This window comes from Carettochelys insculpta, chromosome 7 (genome assembly GCF_033958435.1).
Source record: "Carettochelys insculpta isolate YL-2023 chromosome 7, ASM3395843v1, whole genome shotgun sequence".
NCBI lineage: Eukaryota > Metazoa > Chordata > Testudines > Carettochelyidae > Carettochelys > Carettochelys insculpta.
Window position 1 is genome coordinate 46,415,149 of NC_134143.1, and position 23,078 is coordinate 46,438,226.

The following is a 23,078-nucleotide window of genomic DNA, read 5'->3' on the forward strand; positions in this document are numbered from 1 at the left end:
CAGAGCTGACAAGGTCTATTCAGCAAGGTGGAAATGGCCCAGTATTAACAGCACTTATCAAAAGAGGAAAAAACAAGTCAGATCAGACAGGGGGATGTTAGCCTATGTCAGAGTCTAATGGGGAGATATTAGCACCCTGAGCAGAGAAACTGCCTTTGTCAGCTGCGAGCCACTCCCAGTCTGTGTTTAATCCATGGTTAATGTAGCCAAATTTGCAAATAAATTGCAGCTCAGAGATTTCTCTCTCCATTTGATTTTTGAATTGTTAAGCAACTCCTTCCTCTTTTCCACTTCATAAATATCATGCCAACTCATCTCAGATACATACAATACCTCCTGCAGTAAATACAAATCTTCCATCTAGACTTAACTGCAGTCCTTTGCACTGATCAGAGACACCCTATGATCAGTTGTACTGCTTCAGCAATATAAAAAACCAGTCATGTAGTACTTTAAAGACTAACAAAATAATTTATTAGGTGATGAGCTTTCATGGGGAAGACCCACTTCTTCAGATCTGGAGATAGAAGTAGGTCTGCCCCACAAAAGCTCGTTGCCTAATAAATTATTTTTTAGTCTTTAAACTGCTACATGACTGCATTTTTGTTTTGTTAAGATACAGACAAACACGGCTACCTCTCTGTTACTATGCTTTACATCTCAGTGGGACAAGGAATAGGATATTTCAGTAAGGCAGTTAAGATGGTAGCCCTCAAGTTTTTTCAAGGGACAAATTCTCCTTCTTTCCATAAAACGAGGCCCAAAATACATTGGAAACATTACATATCAAGGCAGCATGGGAAGAGAGAGCAGGACATACCTGCATAGGGTAGTCAGCAGCTTTCTCTGTGATGTAGGGCACTGCCCTGAAATGACTCTCTATGCAGGAATGCAAAGAAGGGCACTATGGGGAAAGGCAGGATTATGGCTAATAGGTCTATACTCAGAATGAATTCTAAAACCTCCTAGTGACAGAAGAGGCAGGATAGTGGGTCACTTCTCTGGCAACAATGTATGGAGAAGAATTTACTGATAAAGAACCTGGGTTCTGTTCCTGGCTCAGGTGCTGGGGAAAATAATTTCCTTTGTCTATGCCATGATGCCCCTTCTGTAATGTATGGATAATGAAACTGACCTGCAATGCAAAGTACTGTGAACACACTCCAGAAGAGTTGGGTATTATTATTTCTAACAGGAAGGAGGGTGATATTTGCTCTGAGGGTATGTCTACATTGCAGTTAGACACCCGTGGCTGATCCATGGCAGGTGACTTGGGTTTGTGGGGCTTGAGCTAAGAGGTTGTTGAACTGTGGGGTAGATGTTCCAGCTTAGCGTGCAGGCTCTGGGACCCTCCCACTGTGCAGGATCCCCAGGTTCTACCCTGCACCCAAAAGGTTACACCACAGTTAAATAGCCCCTTAGCTCAACCCCTGTGAGCCTTTGTCTGATGTTAAGGTGCAGCTGGAGGTGTCTAATGACAATGTAGATATATCCTTAAAAGTCATTTCTTCCTTTGCACTTTGACTGGACAAACACTGCAGAACAAATAAGCCTGGAAATGTTATTACCAAAATCTTATGGGATTTTAAAAGATACAAGTGTCTTCTTAGTGTAGAAATGTTCATAATGGCAACATTTAGCAAACTGGTATTATTGCACAGTCTATGTCTACATGGTCCCCGCTCTCACCATTTCATACCACAAAAACAACTTAGCACATGCTTTTCATCTCTAGCTAAATCTGCTCCTGGATTCAGTTTTCTCCAGACAGCAGCTTCTTGTGAGAAATACTTAATGTACACTGATGTACATCATCAGAACAAGCTGTTGCTTTAATGATGTATTTATGTAATGTATTTATGTATGTCTTTATCATGAAGCATAGAGATGTAATCTAAAGCCAGTGTTGTCCAGGGAAGGAAAAAATGGCAGAGTAGATTGAATAACCTAACCTAAACAGGAGTTGGTTAATATTCAGCATGTGGAAAGCTACCTTTCCATCTTAAAATGACATAGAAATATCGGCACATAATCACAGGAGTATGTTGTAATATTTTTGACATTACATCACCAAATACTCAAACCAGGGCAGATTACTTCTGTGCTCTTAAGCAGAAGCAAACAGCTAAGTGGACAGTAGACTTGAAAATCAAAGGAGTAAGTTCTATGTCCAAGTTCAACTTTAACATTCTTCCAACTGTAGGCAGTTTCAAATGGACAGACCCTGCAAAAGGTTTGCCAACTTAAAGTAATAAAATGATATAACATGTTAAAAGATTACAATTATTAATATATAGTTAATAAAAATATCTTCAGATTATACAGCATAAATTTATTCATCTGATGAAAAAAGATACTATGGCAAAGATAAGGCAAAGGTATGTGAGGCAAAACCTAATGGCTACAATTAGGTTCCTCAGATAGACACCTACATAAATATGGTCTGAGGGAAGATGCAAGTGTTCAGCATCCTTAAAAAAGACAAACATACAAAACAAAACAGGCTTTTTACTTAGGCGCCTAAATACAGATTTTAAAAGCCAAACCTTAGGCACCTGAGTTTGAAATTTCTGGAAATGACTATGGTTACAAATCTATTTCATGGGATCTTGTTACTGAGGCCTGATCCTGTGAGTTAGAGCAGCTGGATTAAAAATGTTAGTTTGTGAGTGACATTGAATATATTTTATTTACCTGATTACTTTCACATACACCACGGTGTATATACATTTGGTTGTTGCGTTTCAGTCTGTAATTGCACAGACACATAGGGAAAGGCTGCTGGGACCTGGGCCCAGCCAGCTACTGAGATTCTAGAGGGATTAAAAGGAAAGGTGGTTCATGTGATAATGAAATGGATAGAGCATCGTACTAATCACATTTGTATTCAAAAAGTTATCAGAGGACAGCCATGGAAATGTGGTCATTCTGTATGAGAACATTTGCTTTCATAAAGTGAGCTGTTAAATTGAAATGTGGGCATGAATCACTCCACATTGTTCCAAATTCTGGAATACTCTAAAGATAATTATCCCCAACGTAATGTATGGCAGTTTAATCCTTGACCCTTTAGATTCCACAGATCCAAACACATGCCCAGGCTCAAGGATGATAATTCCTCTGGCTGCATCAAACCCAGCTGTTGCAAAAACTTCAGAAAGCCCAGAGAAGAAAGCATGCTTCCACAATATTCTTACTTATTTCACATCTATATAATGCAGCTGTTGATTGGTCTCTGGCCACTAACAATACACTGCAATAAAACGTCAGTATCACACAAAGGATGATCCAGTGTTAGCCGTTCAACTAAACCAATAACAACACTGGGAGAGTTATATGCCTCCCCTTTAGCAATATATATATATATATTTATAGAGGAAAAATGACCTGGCAGATCTTTCAGTCTGATTGAGGTAGCATCCAAAGGGATTTGGGGAAAAAAACACTCCTCTCCAGGGCTGTATCCACACTAACAAGTTCTTTCAAAAAACCCGGGCCTTTTCTGAAAGAACCCTGAGAGTGTCTATACACAAAATGCGCTTTCAATATGAAATCAAGAGAACACAGCACTTTTTCCAGTGGCCCTCTTCCTCTCCCAGATGAGGAAAAGCACCTTTTTCGAAAAGATTCTTGCAGAAAAAAAATGCATGTTGGTGCCCTGGGGACCCTTTTTCTGAAAGAGCAGTCCTCGTGGTGCTGGATTTTTCAATCCCTGGCCCATTCTTTTGAAAGAGCAGGAGCTGTGTGGACGCTCTTTTTGTGTGTGGACATGCTGTTTTGAAAGTTCTGGAAGAACTTCTTTCAGAAGATCGCTGTAGTGTAGACATAGCTCAGGAGTAGTCGATTGTTTTTGTCAAGGTCCAAATTTCTTGGTCAAGGCATAGTCAAGACCCAGACCCCAGAGAAAATAATGATAATAATAAGCAAGTAAAAAGATTTCAGGGCCCATTTAAAAACATCTGGTAGTCTGTTTTTGCCCCTCACCACCATCCACTTATTGACTGCACCATAAGGTAAAATGGCACTCTTCTCATATAGGTGCTCACTAGAGGCTGTTTGTGTCTCAGTGTAAATTAGTGTGGCCTAAAGTCTGCTCTTACTTACTCCAAGAGTAGAAGTCCCTTTGGATTGCTCTGACAGAACAGGACCACTGGAATGCCAAGTTCTCTCCTTCACCAACACACTTGCTATATCAAGGGTCCAAGAACAGGTGCCAGATCTTTTACTTTGTCTTTCATAGTGAAAGTAGATAAGCCTGTTCCACCTGATTCCATTTAGTTTCACTTTCTGGCCTTCAGGCACTACACACTCTAAACAAACAAAAATCCTGTATCGTTAAAACTTTTTTCCATTGAAATTATAAAAATAGTAATGAAAGCATTTCTGTTAACATTAGATTTTGCTGTTAACTGTAACAAATATCTAAATTTTGGCCCTAAGTAACATCTAATGACACTCTAAAATATTTTTTTGTTTAAAAAGCATTTTTGTTTTTCCCAGGGAGCTAAGCAGAGAGGTCAAGATTTGGGCCTCAGTTTCTATGTTTGTAAAATTGAATAATATTTGCCAGCCTCACTGGCATTGTGTGGCTTAATCCACTATAATTTACAGACAATTTTGAAATTCTTAAAAGGAGGGCATTGTAAAAGTGCAAAGTAATATAGGCAGATCAGGTAGAGAGACCAATAATTTAGGTGGCCCACCACCTTATGTTCACGTTGTTATAACTGTGTCAAATGTCAACCATTCTGGCTGAAAATTTCCATGCTGGGTATTTCCCACAGTCTGTGTACAGAATATGTAAAAGATTTCAGCTAAACTGGTTCAGTCATTTCCAAGATTACGCACTTCACAGTGTTTGTCCTTAAACTCAACATGCCTCAATTTTCCATTTGTAAAATGGAAATAATTCCACTTAATCCTATAGATGTATAATAATTCATTAATAGTTTGCCACATATTCAAATGCTGCCATGACAGCACCACAGAAACTCGCATGCGGGTGTAGTCAGTGTAAGGTTTGGATGGTGCAATGAATGTTGAAGATAAAAGCTGTGTACACAAGGACATGTGGATGTGCACCACCAACAGAAGCACATGCTGCATGTTGTGTGGGTGGCTGTGGACACTCTACTGTTTAGATGGTCAGCAAGTGAATCTCTTCTGGGCGGCCACCCAACTGCTCAGCTTACAGGGAACACTGGCAAAGTAACATAGGCAAGGGAAGGCCCTTGCTGTGGCCACCTGGAAGGGCTGGGGCCACAATGTGGGTGCACAGCTGGCCAACAAGGATTGGGCTGTGGAGCAGTTGCGCAGGCGTCTGTCTGACAGACACTCTAGCTGGCCAGGAATGGAGAGGTTGTGCCACCCACTGGGATGGGGAGACTCAAGGGCCTTTCAGAGGATGTTCAGAGGCTGTGGATGGTATCCTGCAGGGGCCAGGTGTGATTACATGTGGGGGGAGGTTGCAGATGGGGCAGGACCTCAGGCGGAAGGGGCAGATATGGGTCTTGCCTTCTCCAGCTGTGCTTTCATTCACTGCCAATGCTTAATATTCTCTTAACAGAATTTTTCTGGATTTAACAATAATTTTATTTGTTAAGAAACAGAATAATACCTGACACTTACAGAAAAATGACAATGGGAATACTATAGGTAAGATTAAATGTGGTAAAAATAAGAGAAATTTAATGAATAGATAATTGCTTGTTTCACCCACATTCATAAAAGATCTTGGAAGTGACATGTAGTATAGTCTGGTTCCCAAAATACATGTTAATCTCTGTGAGAGTCAGGGGATCTGGAACCATCTGTAGACTGGGGGGTGCTGAACTGAACTGTAAACCCTATATATGATGGAAACTACCTCAAGCTAGAATAGGGGTCAGCAACCTTTCCGAACCAGAGTACTGAAATTTGACCTTTTGACCTTTATGTATGGTCCAGGTCACTAACAGTCCTATTTACAACAGCTTCATTAATAAATGAATTAAGATGCAGACCTTTACCACTGAGGTGGTGGTTGGTAGCATTAGCTGCTCTTTTGTTAATCCACAGGCAGCACAGGTTTGAGCAAGCTTGCGGCTCCATGGGGGAGGAGGAGCAGGGCTGAGCTGCCATGTGTGCCAATGAAAAATGGCTCATGCACATGCCAGTCTTGGCACCTGTGACAGAGTTTGCTGAACCCTGAGCTAGAAGGGGTGGTAGCACACCTGCTTCTAGCTTCTGTCAGAAGTGTGATTACTATTCTGCTGTATCTCCAGAAATGAGCATTTTTCAATTTGTAGGAATGACCTACAAGCCAAAAATGACTTTTAATGCACCAAACTGCATTTCTGTTAACCATCCTCACTGCCTGAGCCGACAACTTTCTGCTGCCAGTACAAAGACAGAACATTATTCATCTTGGGCTTAGCACATCGTTCCCACCATCTCCCTCGGAGATTTGGAACTCCCGAAAGGGGAACAGGAGAATATGAATTCATTTCAGCACTTCTCTTTAAGCAGAAAATGTCAGGGAAGATACAAATGGAACCCAAGCAGTAATAAATAATCTCATTTATATTTGTTCAAAATCAAATGAAAAACACTGCTGAGTCTCTGCCTCCCATTAATCAGAGTTATTGATCCAGAAAAGAACTATGCAAGACACAACTGTCTTTAATAACTTTTAAAGCCTTTTTAGCTGCACATCACATACAAGGCAAGAAGGCCTAAAGCCTGCTTACACCAGCCCACCTGCAAATGCAAGAGCTAGATCATATGAGATATGTCATTTTGCCCCTAATATATGATCCTGGCTCAGTGCTTCTAAGAAGGGGGAGGGGAAGCAACCAAACAAAAGACAAAGCAAGTTTCTTTTCTTAAATGTGCCCTAAAGAGAAACTTTCCCCCAAACCAAATTTGTCAATCACTTTATCTCTGTACAATCTACTAGTAATAATTTCTATATGCAGTTACATATTGAAAGAATAGAAACATTTATTTATCCTTCCCATATCCTTATGGTAGACAAGCACAGTTCTACCTACAGAGAGAAATTGCTGCAACGTAACACAGCAAGTTTGTGAAAGAGCCAGACTTGGAATGCTGGGCTTCCTGTCTCCCATGATAACTTGCAGCTGCATGTTGCATATGACCAAGAACTTCTTAAAGGGCAGTTCACCCCCACACTTGATGTTAATCAAACTCTACACTGTCATAAGTCAGTCACAGTAAACCCTTGACTTAACTGATTTATAGGGAGGAAGGGGTGTCCATTAATGCCAGAAGTCCGTTAAATCCGAATGGTTATACTGTATGATGCACTGACCTTCCCAGCCCATCACTCACTCCTGTCCTCTGCTCCCTCCTTCTTTTTCCCCCCTCGTGCCCCATTCTTCCCCTCACACCTCCATCTCCCTTTCCCCATTACCAGGAAGGGAGCTGAATGCCAGCCTGGCTCCTTCCACCTCCTGCAGCTCACAGCACTGCGGTTCCTTCAGTCTCTGGCTCTGAGACGCCCGCACAAAGATGAAGTGTGGCTGCCTTCAGCCTGCCAGCAGCCTCCAACACAATGGCTGCTGCGCAGCACCATTGTAGGCAGTGGCATCCAGGTGCTGACATGCTCCATGCACATGGGACTGAGGGGAGGAGAGCTCTTGGGCCCTGCTGCAGTCCCCCTCCCTGCAAGCTTCTCCGGCCCTGGCGGCCCCAGCAACTCCGGCAGCTCCTCCAGCCTCGGTGATGGCTCTGGTGAATCTCCAGCATTTATTTGGTGGGGCGGGCGGGAGGGCTGGCAGACAGCATCCACTCTATCCGAAGTCTATTATTCAGGGACCATTAAATCGAGCGTTTACTGTATTTTCAGTTCAATTTTTTTTTCTAAATTGTGACAAGTATCCATTAAAGACTTGTCTGATCTATTGTTTTATGCTTCTGATCACCATTTACAAATATTGGTATACCTTTAATGGGTTTATTCAAGGTCACATTTGGAGCTAATCTACACAGTTGAAAGTATGCTAATAATGTTTCTTTGAAGGCAGTGAGAGCTTTGCTGCACTGAGGAGTGCCAGGATTAGGCTGTGAATGTTTATTTTTTAAAGTTTAAGGTTGATTTCACATAGACACTTGCTCAGATAAAGTAGCGAGTGTTTCCCTTCACTGCTTGAGTACGGTGCGTAACTCCTCTTGGCTATGCTCAACTGCACAAATTAAAGATGAAAAATATAATTGCACTGACCTGGTAAGTATTTCGTGTGGGAACCACTTTATGTGGTAACCATGGTACCTAAAGAACAGTTTACAGATTTAAGATCATCAGCCTTGACTTTTCTGTTACTCTTCAAAACCTTGAAAAGACATTGAGAACAATGTGAAAACAGAAGAATTTTGACATGATCAAGGACAGTGAAATCCAGACTGAGCTGCAGAAAGTAAACAACTTTCTGAAGAATCATTGGAAGCAGGACATTCCACGTTCACTGGAAGTCGGCTTACAAAGCTTGACATTTACATAATTCCTAGGACAATAAAAGTAAAAACACACTATAAATTAAACAATACTGATGTTTTATCACTGAAATTGGATGCACAGGAAACTTAAAGTTCAAGTAGGATATTTTATTATGTCCCCTTTTGGGAGAATCCAAACTTTCAAACAAACAGTAACAACAAAATAACTTCTACTCTCAGTTTTACTCATGTAAATTCAAAGCAACTCTGTGGACTTGACTTAAGCTGCTTCTACACTCGCCCCCTCCTGTTGGAGATGGCATGGTAATAAGGCAATTCGAAGCAGGCAAATAAGGTGCTAATATGCATATTCAGCACCTCATTAGCATAATGGCAGCCACACGAATTTCAAAGTGCAGACTTCGAATTGCAGATTGACAGTGCAGATGGGGGCAGCTTTGAAATAAGTGCCGGGCTTTGACATTCCCTTACTCCCACAAAACTAGATTGAAATAAGGCAATGTTGAAATGGGGTGTTTATTTTGAAGCTGCCCCCATCTGCACTGTCAATCTGCAATTCGAAGTCTGTATTTCAAAATTTGCGCAGTCACCATTATGCTAATGAGGCACTGAATGTGCACATTAGCACCTCATTAGCCTGCTTCGAGTTGCCTCATTACCCTCCCCGCTCCAAAGGGATGGGGTGAGTGTAGAAGCAGCCTCAGGCTATGTCTAGACTACAGGCTTCTGTCAACAGAAGTTTTGTCATCAGAGTGTGTGTCCAGACTGCAGATCTCTCAGAAGAGATCTGCCAGTTGGGAGCATTCTGTCGACATCTCTGTATATCTTGTTCCACGAGGAAGAAAGGATGTCTCACCAGAGGGTGTTTTTCCTGGCATTTGGACCCATGTGGACAGGCCAAATGTTGGAAAAGCCTCTCCGGCCAGAACTGTTGGCAAAAGATACACAAATGCACTGCACATTTAGCGTATCTTTTGCTGACGGTCTTCAGCAATCTAGACATTCTTACACTGAATCTTCATCAGTGCAGTTGACCACAGATTGGTGACATTTTTGTTAAAAAAATAGACAAACAAGACACATTTGGCCTCTAATGTTGGTGTGAAATAGGACTGCAGAGTAGAAAGAGGGCATAAGAAGTTTCTTAGTTTGCCCTGTGTGGCAGGGGAGTGCTGGTGTTAGATTAGGCAGTGGCCAGTGACACAACTGATGCTCATATCCTCAGAGAAGGCAGAAAAAGATGTAATTATGGTAGAGCTGCAGCCTTTTCCCACCTTCACACTAGCCAAAATAGCGACTGATTGCAGAGGCAAGAATACACTGTACTGAGCAAAACAGCTTCCAATGAAGATTTTCTACAACAGTAAGGCTGTGTCTACACAAGCCCAAAACTTCGAAATGGCCATGCAAATGGCTATTTCGAAGTTTACTAATGAAGCGCTGAAATACATATTCAGTGCCTCATTAGCATGCCGGCAGCTGCAGCACTTCAAAATTGACATGGCTCATGCAGACGGGGCTCCTTTTTGAAAGGACCCAGCAACTTCGAAATCCCCTTATTCCTAACAGCATATAGGAACAAGGGGATTTCGAAGTTGCTGGGGTTCTTTCGAAAAGAAGCCCTGTCTGGATGAGCTGCGGCAATTTTGAAGTGGTGCGGCTGCTGGCGTGCTAATGAGGCGCTGAATATGTATTTGCAGGCCATTTCAAAGTTTTGGGCTAGTGTAGACATAGCCTAAATGAGGCTTTTAAATAATCTGGTCAGACTCAACCTCCTCATCTTTTTTTTTTTTTTTTTTTTTTTTTAAAACACACTGATGCAATTTACTTAGGCAATATCATTTAGAATTACAGGACAAACTAAATGTATTTAGAGCAACATATTAATATTCTTGAATTAAAAATAACTAGTACTTAGGTAAAAATAAAGTTGTTGACTTTATATGATCTCTATATTTAAATGATCAGTGTACAAGTGCTTTATATTTTCTCTAAAATGTTAACATTTTTAATAGATAAATACACAGTGCTACATATTTAGTATATACGGAAACAGCGACTAGTCTGATTAAACAACATTTTACAGTGTTAGAAGTCACAAGAAAAAAATTGACCCAACTGTAATCTCAGTTTCAGCAGTCCCAATGCAGAGACATTCCTGTTGAAAATGAGGGAGTTATTCTGAACTGTATACCTGTATGAGAGCAGAACGTGACTGACTAGGTATTAAATCAATATTTTGATTCCAAAATAAGACTGTGTAAAACTGTACATATTCAGTAACACATTAAGATATGATCAAACTGGGCCATATAGTCTGAAGTGCCAGCAGTACCAGTCACTCCTGGATTCTGTTTCCTAGCAACTCTTTCCTCTCTGCATCCTCTTCCCCAGTACAGAAATTCCTCTACAGGATACCCCACGGGCAGCCGGTAATGAAGGCAAGGGAAGGCATTGCCTACCCAGACAGATGGGATGGTCCAGTCCATACACGGCCTCAGGTTAATCACCCTCCTACTTGCATGCAGCAGTCTGCCGTAACCCAGGGATGGGACTAGTGGCTGGAGGGGGTGGTCGAGGTCCGAGACTAGCAGTACAGCCCATATTTCCTGGCACCCTGCGGCCAGAAAGGTTGGGAATGTAGGGCAGGGGCTAGCAGCTACAATGCTCAGCAAACTGCTGCTCCAGGGTGGGGGGCACAATAGCCACGGGCAGAAGTCAGCCAGCAGCCACAATGGGAGTGTGGGGAAGGAGCCAGTGACCACAGTGGGGTTGGGTGGGGTCTCGTGGGTACAGAAAGGGAGGGTCCGGTGGCTTGAGTCCCCAGGCCAACCAGTCACCATGCCCATTGTACACCCCATTTGTTTCTACCTCATTTTCTGCACAGGAACCCTTCCTTCACCCCAGTCATGAATTCATCTCTTCCCACCCAGCACACCTTCCTGACACCAAAGAGAAGTTTCATTACCTGATTGTGCCCCAGTTGAAGGTGATCAAATGATAATCACAAACATTTGCAATTCAGGGAAGGTTTAAATTTACCCTATCAAGACAGAGAAGGGTGAAAAAACCCAGAAAGACATGGAGTGTAGCTGACAGCTGAAAGACAAATGACATTAGAAACAAGGAGAGGAGGTCGAGAGGGAAGAAGACAAAGAACAGACAGGGAGGGATGACTTGTATTTCAATATATAAAATGAAATATCAGACACTATGTTCAGAAATTATTCTCTGTTTCCTTCTGGGGCTCTCATGATAGTAAAGGGCCAGTAGCACTATTTTAAGCACTAAAGACTTTCTTACATGTAAGAGACTCCTTGGCATTAGTACAATAAATAATGGGGATTTTGCTTTGAAAGGAAAAGTAAAAGGTCGCCATACACCAGTGCATTACTCCAGTTTTATAACCAGTTATCTCCACAGATGTCAATGGAGTAACACTCCCATCAAGTTGATGTCACACTGTAGTGATTTGGTTTAAAGTGTTTTAATATTACCTTTTCTCTTTCTCTCCCTTGGAAGGCCCCACTTCCTGGCTGCTGCCTGATATAGAAGGGGTCAGATTTAAGAGGATGACAGCTCTGAAGGCAATTAGCAGCAGCCTGAGATAATCTGCCCCTGCTTCCCCTTCACTAGCAGGATGTTCCAAATCATGACAAAGCCAGGAGCTACTCAGAGGAATTTTTCTGGGGCACTACAGACACAAGGGCTGGGAGACTGGGGAGAGAACTGTTTGGTAACAGGTCCCTTCAAAACAGATTGACTTTGGGCCTGCTCTCTTCTTCTTCACCTGTCTACAGCTAACTTGTTTGCTTGTCCTCTCTTCCCCGACAGGAGTGCTCTTGGCTTCCTATTTCTAGATCCAAAGTGCTGTTAGCTATCTTTCCTCCAGTCCTTTCCTAGCTCCTGTCCACTCGTTCAGCTTACGCGGGGGAAGGGGAGAGAGGCAGCAGCTGTAACAGTATATCCCCATCACTTCTCCTTTTCCTGCTTCCTTCACTGGTTCACTTGCCTTGCCAGCATTTGTATCTCCCTCACACACTAGAGGGTAGCATGCAGCAGATTCCCTCCAGCTGCAGCTGATCAACTTTTGGAGCTGTCAGCTCCCACTGAAGGTAAACAGAATCCAAAGGCTGTATCATAAGGCTGGAGACAGAAAGTAATGCCACCGAGGGGAAGGAGAGAGGTAAAAATAAAATACTTACATATTTTATTCATCAAAGGAAAAATTAAAAAAAAATGTATTTCTAGTGTCCAGGCTATCATTGGATAGCAGAGCCACACTTCAGCAGTTACTAATGTGGTGGCTATGTCTGTCCACACTATGAGATAAATTTGAATTTAAGATGGACAGCTCAATTGTACCAAGTGACTGTCTTCACTGTAAATACCATTAGCTCGATTTAGGGAGCACTAATATCAATAGCGTAATATCGTCGGAATTGGGTGGGTGTAGCATCAAGTTCAAATTTAACAGTTTGAATGAAGGCTAGTGTGGAAGTGCAAGTCTTTGAATCGAATTCAATAGTCACCGGAGACTGACTGGCACTGTTGCACCTGGCTCCCAGCTGCCCACCACTAACGGGATCCAGGAAACTGACCAGCGCAGCAGCCCTGGTCAGTTTGCCGGCTCCTGCAAGTGGCAGGGAGCCAAGAAACTGTAAGTGCTTCTGTACTTGGCTCTCTGCTGCCCGCCACTCATGGGAGCTGGGAAACTGATCAGCACAGCACCTGGCTTCCTGCTGCACCTGGCTCCCCTGAGCCAGACGCAGCAGCGCTGGCCAGTTTCCTGGTTTCCCCATGCTGCAGGGATCCGGGAATCAGGCAACAGCGTGAGCGCTGCCAACAGTGGCGGTGCAGCAGAGGCCGGGGGGAGGGTGCAGAATGCGGGGCTGGGGGAACTGTAGGATAGCTCCCCACAATGCACTGCAGCAACAGTCAGTGTTTGGCAACTCTAACGTGGCAGCACTAACTCCACTGTGTGTGAAGGATACTCAAAATCAAATTTATAAAACCCAGCATTATAAAACTTAATTTAATAACATCAAATTTATCTGGTAGTATAGACGTAACCTATGTGAGCAGACACCCCTGACACAACTGCAACTTTAGATATAGCGCATAGTTGGGGACACACTTCTTACCTTATTAATTTATATAGTACTGTAGGTAGCCATTGTACCTTAAATTAATAAACATACAAATAAGAAAAGTTTCTTGCCTCAAACAACGTACAATGTAACGGACACATTCTACTATTCTTACCTCAGCAAAATGTCAAGTGAAGTATATTTCGGCAGAGGGTTGCTTGAGTAAAAATTGCACAAAGGGATCTTAAGATGGTCAAAAAGAAACAATATAAAACAAAACATTTTATAACCATGAAACTCTAAATCCACTGAAATTATGCTAGCTGAATGGAAAGACAATGATTTATTATCATTCTAATTCAAAAACTTTGTTAAACACCATCAACAAGGATAGGTTATAAAAGCAACACTTTCAAAGCCTTCTGAAAAGCAGCTTTCTGATGCAGATGGAAACTGCGAGTCAAACATTCTTTTAAGAATTTTAGGCAATTAAAATTTCATGGTAGAAAAGATATTATGAGGCTGCATTCTTGGTGAATCAGGTACAGGCTCGCCTGTGAAGGCAGTAAACCGATACTCCTGCAGAAGTTCTTGTTTTACTTGTGCTAGTTCAGCCTGAAGCTTTTCAGCCTAGAATAAAACAAAATCATCAGGAAAGGTTAAAAAGCGCAGTTTATTGTCTGATTTATATTATATCATTACTAAAAGAAAGAATTGCAGAGGTTTATCAAGCTAGGTCTTCAGCAGTAGGTGTAAACATCTTCCATTTGTGCGCATGCAAAATTGCATATATACAAACATGCACCTACACAGGATAGAAAACCTGTGTACACACTTTAAAAAGGGATTGTGTGACAATAGTACATTTGCAATCACAAACATTAAACATGGATTTGCTGATGTACGTTCTAAAGTTTAAATAGTGCTTGTGCTAGATTATTTCAAAGGCGCACACACAGGTTTTTGCATGTGCAAAGTGGGTGCCATAATGTACACAGGCAATTTTGCATAAACACACATAGAAACTAGGACTGTTAATAATGAACATATTTCTGGGTATTCCAACCCTCACACTGATACATACATTTATTCCTTTACCAACATAAAAAAAAAGATTCATATCTATGTCTATTAATTAAAATATATTAATCCTTAAATTCTAGTAAATCTTGAATTTTGGAGGAAATTCATGGTAGATATTATAGATCTTCATAAAGTTTTTCATTCTTTAAAGACAATACTTCACTTTTCAATAACATTTGCTTCCCTTTTGTTAAACATGTCTGGAATTTTACAAAGTGCAATAAACTGGATAATATTTATATGGTGCAATGATCTGTGGGTTTCACAAATTCTTAGATTCTCACTTTGCAAGGAATTAATCTACACTTAGTCTACATTCTACACAAAGCTAACAGTGAAGCACATGCATAAATCTTTGCAAGATTGGTATCTTGGCAGTCTATTGCCAAAAATTCTTCTTAAAAATCTTATCAAAATCTTTTAAAAATCCTAACTGTGTGTGAGACCTTAGAAAATGGTCTTAATTAGCAGATAGCAATCCCTTATGTCAATGAACAAATAAATAGTCTGGGTTCACCTAGCCTGCAGTTGCAGAATTGGTCATTGGCTAAAGAATTGATTTGGAACTGCTGGATTTTACTGAATACAGAAAACAATGTTTCAAATACAGTAGCCTAAGTGCAAAATGGAGGCCTATTTTATAATAAAACTCTCATTCTGATTTTGGCTAAAATGGCATTACCTAACCAATCACATAACTTTGTTTCATTGTTACAGAGTGGTGGTAGGAAGGAAAAGAAATCAAAATATTTTTCTGCCAAACTTGGCTGTATAACATTTTTATATGTATAGACTGAAATAAAATTTAATAATCTTGAAACAATGCAATTTCATAAATAAATTAATTTTAATGGGAGAGCTGCATACTCAGCATTTTTGACAATCAAGCCACTTCCTTAGATCTCTAAATAAAGGCTGCCCCTCCTAAAACCAGGAGTCTCTGTTCCAGCAACATCCCTAGCCCAGCAGGACCACAGATGATGCTGGCAAGAGAGCTGAGTGGCAACTCTGCAGCAAGGAGAGCCAGTCAGAGCCCTGTGGCAGTGAGCATGGAGACACTGAGGCAGGGTGCCTGCTGCAGGCTTGGGGGCCAGTGGCAAGGGTCTTAGCCTAGCCCAGCAAATTCTTTTGTTTGGGAGCGGTCAGGTCCTGACCTGCCAGACTAGGGAGGTGCAACCTGTAAAAGTCTGTATTTTAGCTGGTGCTTCCAATTTCTGCAAATTTTGGATTTCATCTATACATCTGCACAACACATAGTAGTTCTTATAATATTATAATTCAACATCATTTGTAATTGAATTCACTCTTTTACCACTTATTTTGTCTTTCTAGGATTCTTTCCTCTATCTTGTTCAAGATTTTAGCTTCACCGTTAGTGACCTCCACTTAATTCAGCCATTGGATTGGTTTGATTTTTCATGAATTTAATCAGATCTTCAGGTATTTTTGTTAAGAATACTAATTTCATGTTTGACTTTGGTCACTTGACACTAGGATTATTATTACATAACTGAGTGCTTGTCTATATAAAGCTGCAATATCATTAAGGCTACGTCTACACTAGCTCCTTCCTTTCAGAAGGGGCATGGTTATGAGTGAGTTGGGAAGATGCTCATGAGGCACTACCATGAATATGCAGTGCCTCATTGGCATACTAGCATCTGTGTTCTCATGTAGACAGGGGCCTTTCGAAAGGACCTTCTGGACTTCAAAAGCCCTTTCCTCCCATTTGGTTTTAGGAAGAAGGGGTTTTCAAAGTCTGGGGGGGCCATTCGGAAGGCCCCGTCTACATGGGCGGCCCACGATTTGAAAGCAGCATTTTCGAATCGTGTGTGGTTGCCACTATGCTAATAAGGCTCTGCATGTTCATGGTAGCAGCTTTATATACACAATCACTCAATTTGTAATAATAATCTTAGTGTAAAGTGACCAAAGTCAAATATGAAATTAGTATTTTTAACAAAATACCTGAAGATCTGATCAAATTCATGAAAGATCAAATCAACTCAATGGCTGAATTCAGTGGAGGTCACTGTCTGTCAAAGGGAGTTAAAATGCTTACAGTTTCAATGTCTTGTTTTGCTCTCTGCATTTCCTCTTGGGGTGTCCCTTTTGATGTTTTTCTTCTTTCTTTCATCATTTGTGTATGCTGTCTGAGGCGTTGTTCCAACTCTTTTTCTCTGGAGAGTCTGAATAAACAGCATAAGAATTGTTTTTCACTTTTTTTATATTCAATGAACTTTCACACTTCCAATCGAGTTTTGGACTGTTGCTACATATAAACGTAATGAAGGGGAACGAAAACAAAAGTTCCGTTCTCTTTCTATTGCTTATTATGGAATTGTTGGTGATGCCACTGAACCTGGGACCTCCGGAGCTTAGTGCATGAGCCTCTACAGCATGAATGAAAAACCAGTTGGCAAATAGCTAAGGCTGTGGAGGAGATTTATTGTTTCTTTCAGTGAATGGTCTCTGTGCCACTACCTCACATGCGATCGTGAACCAAGCCCATGAGGTGTGTAGGTTATATGTGCAAATGCATTATATTATAATCTTCAATTGCATAGTCACATACCTATTTTTTCCAAAGGACACATTCAGCACATAGGCTGGAAGGTGCTCTGAGGATGAATCAGGGTTATGTAGGCTGCTGTCTGTAGAAGCCCTGTCTCATTTGTTGCAGAAGTTAGAAAGTGAGTAGTGAATGAAGTAAAGGATTTCAGGAATAGAAAGGGAGGTTTCATAGTTCAAGCAGCAGAATGCTGCACTAGAGAAACGAATTTCTCTTGGACACAGAGTTCCTATGTAACGGTTGTCAACCCTCTCAAACCAAACTTTTCAGAGGTGGCCTATAACTTTGTGTTTGTCACTTTCTGGGTGCCCAGATTGAGGCCTTGGAACCGATTTTCTAATCACTGAGAGCTGCAAATGAAGTTATAAGGAGCCATACTTGGAGCACACAAAAGTGCTTGTGAGCGGTTCGCACCTGGGCCTGGGTGGCCTGGTGGCTAGGCCCCCTGGCCAGAGCCTGTTGGGTGAGTCTGCAGCCCCCACTCAAGCATCTAGGGGTTGAGTTTGGGGCATTGTCCCAAGAATCTAGTTCCCCCTTTTGGCAGGAGAGGGGTTCCCTGGGGAGGGGCTCCCCGCTCCCCTCAGTACCTGTGGGATGGTTCTGGGCTGCATTAACCAGGTGGCAGCTCTGGCCTGGGGCCTCCTACCTCAGAGCCAGCTCCTGCCTCTTTGCTGCTCAGCCTCAAACTGAGCTGGCTTTCCTCCTCTTATACCCCTCCAGGCCTCACACTGGCCGCAGGTGACCCGGGGAGGGGCTGATTGGGCTAACAGGCCTTGTTTAACCCCTGCCTTGCCTGGCCTCCCTCTCACACACCTACACATCCCCTGCTTCAGGACTTGCACAGGGGTCTGCCCCTCCCCCAACTATGTTCCTTCTCCCTGGGAAAAAAAGTCCGCATTTGCACGATCCTTTCCTGCACGATGCTGGATCTGGAAGGAGAAGGGTTGGAGGGAGAGGCACCACCTCATGATTCTGGGGTTTGTCTCTCATCACCTGTAGCCAGTGCAGGGGGGTGCGGTGGTGATGAGGGTAAAGTGTCTGCCCAGGAGGTAGTATTGGAGCGAGGCTATGGCCCATTTGACTGCTAAGGCCTCTTTCTCTATTACTGAGTAGGCCTTTTCCCTTGGGAAGAGCTTACAGCTCACACAAAGAATCAGGTGCTCCTTGCCTCCCACAATTTGGGAGAGCACCACTTCCACCCTGACAGCTGAGGCATCCGTTTGTAACAGGAACTCTTTTGAGAAGTCGGGGCTATACAGGACCACTTCTCAGCAGAGCTGGGTCCTTAGGGCCTGGAAAGTTTCCTCACAAGCTGGTGGAACACGGTTGGGAACCTCTTTCCTGAGGAGGTCAGTAAGAGGGGCCGCGATGGAGGAGAAGCCCGTGATGAAGCGGTGGTAATACCCTGCTAACCCCAGGAACTAGCACACCTGTCTCTTCGAGGATGGAGGGGCGTACTGCTGGAGGGCTTGGACCTTCCCCTCTAGGGGGTGTACCATCCCCTTCCCCAAGGTGTACCCTAAGTAAGTGGTCTCATCCCTTCCGAGGTGGTATTTTGCTGGATTCGCCGTCAGGCCTGCTTCCTGGAGGGACTGCAGTACGGCAGGCACATGTTGTAGGTGGGTCTGCCAATCGCGGCTGTAGATCACTATATTGTCCAAATATGCTGTAGTGTATTGGCGATGGGGATGTAGAAACTGGTCCATTAGGCACTGGAACATAGCTGCAGCCCGAAGGATAATCGAACCGTGCAGCCCAAAGGGCATGGTTCAGAACTGGAAGAGTCCAAAGGGAGTGGAGAACACCATCTTCTCCTTGGACTCAGGTGTGAGGGGGATTTGCTAATAGCCCTTTGTTAAGTTGAGGGTAGTGATGTATTCGGCTTCCCCAAGCCAATTGAGCAACTCATCTACGCAGGGCATTGGGTAGGCATCGAATTTGGATATGGCATTTGACTTCCAGAAGTCAATGCAAAACTGTGTGCTCCCGTCCAGTTTGGGCACTAGGACTAGGGGATTTTTCCAGTCACTGAAACATTCCTCGATTACTCCCAGCACTAGCATCAACTACAGTTCTTGCTTGACTACCTCCATCAACTTCTGGGGAAGGGGTCGAGGCATTTCTCAGACCTTAACCCTGGGTTTGGTCTGGATATGGTGGACAGCCAGGTGAGTTTGACTGGGTTTCATTGAAAAGACCGAGGAAAAGTTGGCCACTATCTCCTGGGCCTGAAGTCTCTGCTCCAGGGTAAGGTTGGGCCCAATCTGTACCTCCCCAGGGTTTGCCACCTCTGCTGCCTGGGGCCTGAGTTCTGGGTCTGGTGGGTAGGGTGTGATTAGTAGCCCTTCCTGTGCCTTCCAGGGCTTTAAGAGATTTACATGGTAGTTCTGCCACCCCTTATACTTATCCGGCTGGTCTACCTCATAGTTCACTGGGCCCACCCACCGGATGATCTCGTAAGAGCCCTGCCAGCGGGCGAAGAACTTAGAGTCGGTAATTGGCAGTAGCAGTAGCACTCGATGCCCCAGCTGAAACTCCCAGAGTCTGGCCTGTTTGTTGTAAGTTGCCTCCTGGGCCTGCTGTGCCTGGAGGAGGTTCCCTTGGGCAAATGCCCCTAGAGCATCAAGCTCCTCACATAGGTTGAGCACATATTGCACCACATTATTGCTTTGTGAGGGCTGTTCCTCCCACATCTCTCTTCCTAGGTCCAGAATCCCCCACAGCTGGCTCCCATACAGGAGTTCAAAGGGTGAAAATCCTGTGGAGGCCTGGGGCACCTCCCGAACTGCACACATGAGGGCGGGGAAGAGCTGATCCCAGCAACATGCATCCATCAGCACAAATTTGTGGAGCATGGCCTTCAAAGTCTGATTGAAGCATTCTGCTAGTCCATCGGTCTGGGGGTGGTGGACGGACGTTCGGAGGGTCTTGATCTTTAGCAGCCGGCAAAGTTGTTGCACTGTTTGGGACGTAAAGTTTGTCCCTTGATCCGTTAGGATCTTCCGTGGGACCCCAACCCGAGCAAAGATGTTCATGAGCTCAGTTGCCACCCTCTTGGCACTCATGGAGCAAAGCAGCATGGCTTCTGGGTACCGAGTTGCATAATCAATAACAATGAGGATGAACTGGTACCCAGCGGCACTCTTCTCCAGGTGGCCAACTATATTGACACCAATCTGCTCAAAGGGTATACTCATGCGTGGGAGGGGATCTAATGGGGCCTTTTCCATGGACTGAGGGGCTATGAGCTGGCACTCTGGGCAGGAGGCACAGAAGTCTGCAACCTCAGGCCAAAAGAAGTGGGCTAGGATCTGGGCCAGGGTCTTGTCTCTCCCCGGGTGTCCTGCCATGGGGATGGTGTGGGCAAACTGCACGACCTCTCTCCAATATGGCCGGGGGACCAGGAACTGATGCTGCACCTCTATGGTCCGCGGGTCCTTCTCCACGCAGTAGAGAAGGTCTCCCTGGCTTTCAAAATGGGGGAAGTGTCCCCCTGGATGGGCTCCGGTGCTCTCCCCATTCACTACTGCCGCCTGATCATATGAGCGGTTCAGTGTTTCACCTGCCCGCTGCTCCCCCCCAGAGTCCGAGGGCCATGCGAGGACTGTAGATTCAGGCAGTGGGGGTGGCTCCCTCTCCAGTTGATGGGGGCTTGGGTCCACCTGGGCTGGGGCTGGCCCCTGGGAAGTCCCTTCCCCTGGGTCTGCCACCTCCCCTACTCCAGCCAGATTTGCATTCCCTGCCTTTCCCTTGCTCAATGGCTGGGGTTGCCACTCACTAGCTGAAGGCTTCCCAAGTCCTGCTAGTAATTCATGAAAATGTCCCCAGTCTCCACCCAGTATTACCAGACAGGCAAGAGCTGGGGCCAGGCCAACCACCACTGGTTCTTCATGCCTTCCCACCCGTAGGGTCACCCGGATGTAGGGATAGGCCTTCACATCCCCATGGACACACTGCAGCCTGATGGTGCCTTGGGGAGGCCCTACATCAGGCATGAGCGCTTGCCGAACCAGGGTCTGGGCACACCCCGAGTCGATCGGCCCAATTGTCTCTGTCCCCTTGACAAACGCTGGGACAGTCAGCTTGGCAGGGTTTTAGGGGTGCACCCAAAATTACACTCCATGTATGGGCAGTCTCAGGACCAGTGCCCACTGCCCCCACATGTGAAGCAGGAGTCCTGTTCCGGGGTGGCCTTTTGAGGGGTGTCTCCTCGAGGGGCCCATGGCAGGGATGGATGTGGAATCAGATCTCCAGGCTGGGGCATGAGTGGGGTTGCTGTTACCTTGTCCAAGAGGCAGCTGGGTTCCCTAAGGGGGAGCTGATGGGTTGGCTCAGGGGTTGAAGCCCAAGGTTAGCCCAGTAACTCCGAGTCTTTCAGGGCCCAGGAAGGAGCAGCAGATGCCGGGGCCCACCCTGGCCTTGTGACTCCTGGCCCCCTCCGTCCCTTGTGCTGTGGTGCCTCTGACTGACCTGGGGGCTACAGAGGGAGTCATCCCCAGGGTCTTGGCCGCTAGATAATTCTCCATCAACTGGATGGCTGCCGTCATATCTTCCAGATGGTTCTTCATCACCCATTCCCTTCCCCCAAAGGTGAACCGTTCCCCCAGAGGTGAACTGGGTGAGCAGTTCAAGCAGGACCAGCTCAGCTACCTGCACCATGGACTCTGTTTCGGGCTTCAACCACCTCCAGCAGGCATCCCCAGCTTGTGGGCGATGAGGCGAGGTCGGGCTCCTGGGGCCCATACTTCCTCACAGAAGCACTGGTGGAAAGTCTCTTCCAAGATATCCAGAGCATCCAGGATTGCTGCCTTGACCTGGGCATAGTCCTGGGCAGCTACCGCATCCAGTGTCCGACAGGCAGTCTGATCAACCCATCAAGTAAGGTGCCATGATGGCCGCCCACTGCCCTCGGGCCCACTGGGCTACGGTGGCCACCTGCTCAGAGGTCTCCAAGAATGCCTCTGGGTCATCTTCCGGGCCCATATTTCCGAGTTTGATTGGTGCCAGTGCCGGTGGCCCATCCTGGGATCGGGATTGTATCAGGGAAGTTACCTGCTGCATCAGCTGTTGCTGGTGGGTTGCTAATTCCCCAATTTGTAGCTGCTGTTGCTGAGCCATCTGTTGGAGCAGCTGCTGCTGCTGTTGCTCCTGCTGCTACTGGTTGGCCTGTTGCTCCAACATCCACTTCAGCAGGGGCTCCATTGCTTCAGTGGTTCGCACTTGCTGGGTCTATGGCTGGCACAGCAGGATGACCCTTCCGCAGGGCCAGGACTATGCCCACATTCTCCACCACGTGTGAGCGGTTCGTACCTGGGCCCGGCTGGCTTAATGGCTAGGCCCCTTGGCCAGGGCCTACTGGGTGGGTCCACAGCCCCCACCCAAGCATCTAGGGGTTGAGTTTGCAGCATGGCCCCAAGAATCTAGTTCCCCCTTTTGGCAGGACAGGGGGTCCCTGGGAAGGCTCACTGGTTCCTCCAGCGGTAACTGGGTGGCAGCTCTAGCCTGGGGCCTCCTACCTCAGAGCCAGCTCCTGCCTCTTTGCTGCTCAGCCTCAAACTGAGCTGGCTTCCCTCTCTTTAAACCCCTCCAGGCCTGACACTTGCCGCAAGTGAACTGGGGTGGGGCTGATTGGCCTAACAGGCCTTGTTTAACCCTTGCCTTGACTGGCCTCCCTCTCACCCTCCTATGGTGCTACAGAATGCTACATACTCTGGAAAATCAGGTTGTAGGTGCCTCAGATTGGACCCCCAAAATTAGTGGGCATTTTGATTCAGTTTTCTGTCTATTAAATAGGACTAATAATACCACTTCACCTCACAGTGGCATTGTGAAAATAAATTAATTTAGGTTTGTGAAGCAATGAAATAATATTGTGA

The 23,078-nt window shown here is 44.9% G+C and overlaps 1 protein-coding gene across 1 annotated transcript in view; it reads right to left on the minus strand.

Annotated features, from left to right (window-relative positions):
• Positions 1-12,832: 12,832 nt before the first annotated feature.
• The window catches only part of LRRC27 (leucine rich repeat containing 27), a 74,737-nt gene continuing 64,491 nt past the window's right edge, over positions 12,833-23,078 (minus strand). The window contains 2 exon segments of the mRNA XM_075000439.1: positions 12,833-14,177; positions 16,693-16,819. Coding sequence (XP_074856540.1) covers positions 14,037-14,177; positions 16,693-16,819 — 268 coding nt within the window. The 3' untranslated portion in view covers positions 12,833-14,036.